We start from the raw sequence: 6817 nt of genomic DNA, 5'->3' as shown, positions 1-6817 counted from the left end.
GTTGAATGTGTTATTTGCTTACACCACGAACGAGATATCCGACGTTAGACGATTTTAAGTTAATCAAGGTGATATGAGCAGAATGATGGCTTGCCGTATTTAAAGGGGGGGTTGCAAGGCCCTCCCCCAAGAAATTTTGGAAAGAGCAGTTTTACAATTTGTTTTATCCTATAGAATTGCCCTTTTTCAGGTACCTCCCCCCCCCCCACCAAAAAAAATTATAATGCCAGGTACGGCCCTGACGAGTCAATTCATCCCGATTGATTCGCAAAAATTCGGATACGCCACGATACAGGATGGCAATGATTCCAATATATGAATATTCTAACTTCTGCAATCTTCCAAAAAAATACCAGCAAGTCAATGATTCTAAATACTTTTAGTTTTATTTACAATTAATTTATTTATATACAAAATATTTCTAGATTCACTTTTACAACATCAATTTTGTAGCGGAACTTTTTTGCTTTTTCTTCACTTGCGGCGCCCCTTTCTGACGATTTATATGGGACGTAACTTCATCTTGCAATTGGTTGAAGAACTGTTTCGACGAGGTCAGAGACTTTTTAGCAGAACTAGATTTATCCTAGAAATATACATAAGCAACAACTACGATAAATGTTTCGTACATGTATGCAAGCATTCAATCTTCATTTGACATCAGTTAGATGAACAATTCATTAGTTTAGTGGACTTTGCCTTATCCAGTAATGTTGGCCACCAAGTTATCTAGATATCTAGATATCTACTTGAGGATCAAGAAAATTGAAAGGCTTTCCAAAAATGTATATGTCAAATATACAGCCTTGGGTCATTCCAAGTAGACCTGATTATAGAGTCTACATTGTATCAAACATTTTTGTTATAGAGCTTCCTCAACTTTAATTTGGCTTTCTCCACTTTCTTTCTGTTGCAATCACGAAATTAATCTACTTATCTATTCAACTGTTTGAAAAAACTTTTCACTCAAGAAGGAAAGATAAAACTACACATAAAATGTTTTTGAATATCCTGAACGAGGTGAAAAGTACCGCGGTAGTACAACAAACTTCGGTGGACCAGCGATCAGCGGACCATTGTGGACAAAAATCTAGGTTTGTTAAATTCAATAATTCGTTACATCACATTCATCCTAAAGAGGTTCCATCATGAACCCTACTCAGTATCCATACTATAAAATCTGATCATATTCTGAAATATACCTTAATGAGGCTGAGTTTATCCGTTGCTTTACTAGCCTTCTCTAGTTCGGAAAGCGCTCGTTCTTTACTGTACTTGTTACCCAAACCCGGTCTGATTTTTTCGACGAGTTTCTCGCGTTGTTCTTTCTCCTTGATCTTCTTGCGCTTCGCCGTTTTTATCTTACGTCGATCGCGCTTCTTGTCGGTTTCGGTTCGTTCGCTTTTTCCGATTTCGATGCCGCGATTCTTCTCCTTGAGATTGAACACAAAAAATGATGAATGATGAAAATCATGATGAATGGAGCATCGATATGAATCAGAATAACCAGGGTCCCTACAGATTGGTCATTGCCGGATATAAGGAGATTTCAAGGAGGAAATTTCAAATTCTGCATCACTTTTATATTCCAATTACTGTAAACTGCTCCTAAATTGGTACTGTTTAAGCTATTTAGGTGAACGGATAATTCTGTGGTTTTGTAAGCAAATTTTCATGCTTTACATTACTAAAGAATCCTGGTGAAAATCCAACAGTATCGATTCAGGCACAGTTTATTGTGCAACAACAAATATCTTAGTTGCCTATTTCTCAAAATTGAAGAGTTTCAAAGGAGTTTTGGGCATTTTGCCCAAATTAAAGGAGTTTCAAGTACCTTTAAAAGTAATTTCTGTTTAGGAGTTTTTAAGGAATCAAGGAGTCGTAGGGACCCTGATAAAACACATGGTTCTGCTCGAACTAGAGAAGTTTTAATTTCTTCTACGTGTAAAACGGAACGGAAAGTACTTTATAAGTTAATTTGTTCATTTGAAGTACAAGCTTTTGCCACTAATGTATTGTAAATTCATCAGGTGAAGAAAATTTCTCAGTCACCTGATGAAGCTACTTTACATTAGTATTGAAAGCTCATACATATAAACAAGATATCTGATAAAATATGAGCTTTTCGCCACCAATGTATTGTAGCTTCATCACGTGAATGAGAGATTTTATTCACTGATAAAGTTAATATACATCAGTAGCGAAAGCCCGTACTTCAAATAAACAAATTAACTTATAAAGCACTATCCGTCTCGTTCAACGTATTCTACACAAGGTTGAATTTGTACAACATTTCTAGAAGTATCGTACAAAAAAAATAGGACAATATCAACCTAACTCATACAGAATGAGCAAATTTCACTTCATAATACTATAGATTATCTTTTTTCTCACCTGGATTTCTTCAGGCGCCAACATCGCTGCATCACTAACACTGACTGGCGCAACCTCTTCCATCGCTATTGACGGCAAATTACTGACTATTTCTACCTCTGGCATAGCCTGAAATGAACAGATTTTAAGCCATTAAGTCTCTATCATATATAGAAGCCAGATTCTGAATCAACATCAATGATTTCACGCTGATACAGTAAACCATGCGTATTTTGCATCTTTCGCAACTGGATCATTTTCTTTGAATTAGAAAAATTCTGAGTATGAGAAAGTCAGAATTTCAAACTTTCGAAAAAATGAGTGTTTAATCTTAGGTCTTTAACTTATATGTAGCACGTCTCAACTTATCTTGTTGAATCAGAGGCGGGGCCTACATGTATTCCCTGTATTGTAGCATGTTTGGTTCAATGACGGGAATATCACATGAATAGCTTCATACAGCTACCATAGTTGTTTTGATACAATCCTAATTGTTCGCACCGTAAGAATACTACCAACTTAGGCAAGTAAGTTCCCGATTTCAAATATGCAATTTTGGGACAAAAATATATTTCCGAATGAGAAAATAGCCATATTCGACCTTTTCTTCTGACTTAAGTGTTTATCCGACTTACAGAAGGTTAAATGCATTTTTTGTTTCGCTTGGATTCATTTTGTAAAACAGAACAGTATACTTACTGGTTTCGGAGTATAGTGGAAATTAGAAAGAGCGTCTAACTTAATGAACAGCGATTCCAGCATTTTCTTGATTTCCTCATGTTGCGGGTCGGCTTTCTCTTCAGCCTCTTCCTAAAATGTGAACAGATCATCGATTTCAGAACCACGATCAATTCCAGGTGAGGCAAATGAAATTCCAGTCAAAACGGCCAATTTACCTCCGTCTGTTTTATATATTCCTGTTCGTAAACTTCGCCGAGACTAATCTTACTCTTTTCCTGATCGAGTGTGATGCGCTTCTTGTACTCGTACGGCGCATCTTTTGGTTTAATCTTGCGCGTGACATCATCCCACGCCTACATGCAAATATTAACCGAAAATTAGTCCCGTCAAACGTCATTCCGATTGTAATACCTTAACTCTAGTAAAGAACGTCTCGATTGATAATAAACCTGATCTTTAATGCGCTGCTTTATTAGATCTTCTAACTGCTTAGTCGTTTCTTCTGTAATGACTGGAGCTGAAAATAGAGTATTTCAACCCAAAATTACAAATGGTACACACATCATATTTAGCAGTAGAATCTACCCAGATATCGCTATCCACAATCAGAATCAAACTGATCTAATGTAGATTTGCATGTATATTCGTTGTTTAACATAACTCTACTTATTTATTAATCGTCATCATTTCAGTAGTTCTAACCTGGTCTTGCCGTTTGGTCGAACTGTACGTTTTCTTGAAGCAGACTATTCTCAGGACGTTTACCACCGGTCACCTCACCAGACAGCTGCCACGGTTTCTCCATCAAAGCGACGTCTTCCATTTCTCTTATGCGCTTTTGCAACTGAAGGTAAGAATATCGCGATGACACAAACACACCGAAATTCATTTCAGGGACCGCATGGCCAAAGCTCAATAGAAGTGGATAATGGATTGATGATCTTCAAATATGAGACGAGAAGATACACAATATCCGTGTAAGAAGATAACAAGAGAAATCCCACAATAAGTTCAGCCAAAACGAGAAACTTGAATAGAAGAGTTATATATATTTGCGCAACGTTTCGGCTAAAGACTATTAGCCATCATCAGGCGTACTGAGTACAGGAGAATATTACAAGATATTTATACAAGACCAAATTTAATCACTCACTCTGCTTCTATTGTTTTGGTCTTGTATAAATATCTTGTAATATTCTCCTGTACTCAGTACGCCTGATGATGGCTAATAGTCTTTAGCCGAAACGTTGCGCAAATATATATAACTCTTCTATTCAAGTTTCTCGTTTTGGCTGAACTTATTGTGGGATTTCTCTTGTTATCTTCAAATATAATTCGCCTTGTTTGTTTTTTGCTCTACAGCGGAACTTTGTAACGATGAACTTACACAGTACCAGAAAATATGTTCGTTATAACCGATAGTTTGTTATATCCAGTATGAAATTAATCAAATTGTCTAACATACTTTGGACGAAATTCTATATTTGTTATATCCGATGAATCATTGTATCCGAGTTCATTATAAAAGAGGTTCCATTCTATCAATTTGACTGTCTCGTTTACAATTTCTTTTAAATCTAATGCTCCAATTCAAAATGTGAAATAGGGAAGTAGGTAAGAATTGAGGTGGATTAAGACCCTTGAAATGGATGATAGCCTCCATGATATTTCATACCCTTTCTTGTCGCTTTTCAAACGATGATTTCTGAGACGCGTCGTTATCTTCTTCGTCGTCGGACAACAGTTTCGCAGTTTTGAAAGGTATGTGTTTTATTTTGTCATCATTTTCATTATCCTCATCAACATCTTCTAAATTGAAGCTACAATGAAAAAGAATAGGTCTATAATTAGCAGGAATCGGATAGATTTGGCTTATTCAACAATTTTCCCAAATCATACCCAGATTCTTCCTCATCACCATCATCATTCTCATCATCATCATCATCATCATCATCATCATCACCATTGCTATCATTTTTCTTATTTTCTCCTTCTGGTAAATCAAAGAAGTCGCCATACTTGGTATCTTTTTTACCCTAAAATAAACGAAACCAATTTTTGAAGACAGTAAACCTCTCTCTACTCGGACATGTCCAACACAAAATTTTTTTTGACTTCTAAACGTATTTTCCAATCATTTACTCAGACTTCGTTTACCTCAGACCGATTTTGTCGGTCCCAGTTATTCCGAGGTAAGCTAGGTTTACTCAATTGAGCATATGACTATCGACTATATCCAAGAGTTGAACCGCAGAATGATAACAGAAAGGCAACCGCCGTTCAAATGGCGACGCTGTATTTCCTTACCTCTTCACTTACCCCTTCTACGTCATCCCCTTCATCGTCGCTGCCAATTTCGGTGAAATAATCAATATCTCCTGCATCATTTACATCGTCGCCATTCAAGCGTCTCTCTTCTTTCGCGTCTTCCATCTCCAAAAATTCCTCCATGTCGGCCATTTTGAAAAACTTTTCATCGACGACAGTTTTACGTCGTTTCTTCGATACCAGTTTTTTTCGACCGCATTCGCCGTCATCCTCGCCAATGTCGCTACTGTCATCTTCATCGTCATCTAACTCCTCACCGGGTTTTCTTAATAAATCGAATTCATCGATATCTTCATCGTCGAAATCGTAAGTTTCATTTTCGAGATTGTCCGCATCGAATTCCGAATCGCTTCCATCATCCTCGGATTGGTCCGATTCCTCCTGATCGCTTTCATTCTCACCGCGTCCGACATCATCATCGTCCGCTAATTGCAAATTCAGATCGCCTTTAAACGCGATCAATTGAGACAAACCCTTCACGAGTCCACTGATGTGCGGATCGTTTTGAAGTTCGATTTCCTGCCAAATTTGTTCGTCGTCGAAATTTTCGACAATCAATTCGGGCAATGCGTCGGTACTGTTAGAGTCGGCGGCTGAGTCGAACTCTTTCATGAAATCATATAGTTCTTTCGTACATGATTTCATCCCCTTCTCGACCGTCTTTTGGGTGCTGAAATAATTCAGATGTAGAGAAAATGCAACGATTAAGACCGATTTAGAATATGATTAAATGAATTTTCGGATCTACCAGTACTCGCAGTGGTGATAAAAAATAAAAGTAGAGTAAATTAGTAGCGCTACTTATCGGCAGCGGTATAATTTAAAAAAAGGCAGGTAGGCCCTATTGTTTGCATTGAGCAATTATCAATGTTGATCCATTAAGTAAAATAATGCATTCACCATTAGCGCAACGAAATAACGCTTACAAAGAAGACAGTGGACTAGGAGCGAAGAATAAGTGCTTAATTCTTTTTCTTGAATTTAATTTGATTGAATTGAAATTTGACGAGTCATTTCATCATTAAGGGATATACAAGCCGCACAAACAAACAGCAGAATTATCGTAAATCAAGATTGCTATACCTTAAAAATATCTCCGGTTTGTCGGTGTATTTTTGGAGATTTTTGTCCACATTTTCAAGCACATGCATTTTCGTTCCACGTTTCATGGGCGCGGCCATGATGAATTGCTAACTATCAAAAGTCAAATTTAATTCAATGTATTTTGTTCATTGCACTAGGCCTAGGAAAAGGTCAACGTTTATCTGTTTATTCTTTTCATATTGAACAAATATCTAAGAAAAGAATAACAATTCATTAAACGAATTTAATAGTTCTTCTTTTTGTTTAAGAAATGAAGCTAAATAGGGCAGGCCTTTTAGGCTAGATAAAATCGGAAAGCTCTCATCCCTAAAACTGGATCTTTTTGTAAAAT

The 6817-nt window shown here is 36.9% G+C and overlaps 1 protein-coding gene across 2 annotated transcripts; it reads right to left on the bottom strand.

Annotated features, from left to right (window-relative positions):
• Nucleotides 1-426: 426 nt before the first annotated feature.
• On the bottom strand, nucleotides 427-6563 carry LOC141904892 (U3 small nucleolar ribonucleoprotein MPP10-like). Of its 2 annotated transcripts, none has more exons than XM_074793499.1 (11): nucleotides 6466-6563; nucleotides 5362-6052; nucleotides 4954-5090; nucleotides 4730-4874; nucleotides 3757-3898; nucleotides 3504-3571; nucleotides 3270-3407; nucleotides 3073-3183; nucleotides 2395-2502; nucleotides 1203-1433; nucleotides 427-586 (listed from the first exon to the last, which is right to left on the bottom strand). In XM_074793499.1, the coding sequence occupies exons 1-11, from the start codon at nucleotides 6561-6563 to the stop codon at nucleotides 434-436; spliced, it is 2022 nt and encodes a 673-aa protein (XP_074649600.1). In that variant the 3' UTR covers nucleotides 427-433. The 2 variants fall into 2 exon arrangements, with proteins under 2 accessions (XP_074649600.1, XP_074649601.1); XM_074793500.1 differs by having other exon boundaries at nucleotides 5374-6052.
• Between the last annotated feature and the right edge of the window lie 254 nt (nucleotides 6564-6817).

This window comes from Tubulanus polymorphus, chromosome 5 (assembly GCF_964204645.1).
Source record: "Tubulanus polymorphus chromosome 5, tnTubPoly1.2, whole genome shotgun sequence".
Classification (NCBI taxonomy): Eukaryota; Metazoa; Nemertea; class Palaeonemertea; order Tubulaniformes; family Tubulanidae; genus Tubulanus; species Tubulanus polymorphus.
Note: the sequence above shows the minus strand (reverse complement) of the source record. Positions and strands in the feature narration are given on the sequence as shown.

Coding starts and splice junctions, on each gene's coding strand:
- LOC141904892 (XM_074793499.1), bottom strand. CDS start 6,563: ATGGCCGCGCCCATGAAACGTGGAACGAAAATGCATGTGCTTGAAAAT. Junction 3,408..3,503: donor AGCAGCGCATTAAAGATCAG/GTTTATTATCAA, acceptor ATTTGCATGTAG/GCGTGGGATGATGTCACGCG. Junction 3,184..3,269: donor AATATATAAAACAGACGGAG/GTAAATTGGCCG, acceptor TTCACATTTTAG/GAAGAGGCTGAAGAGAAAGC.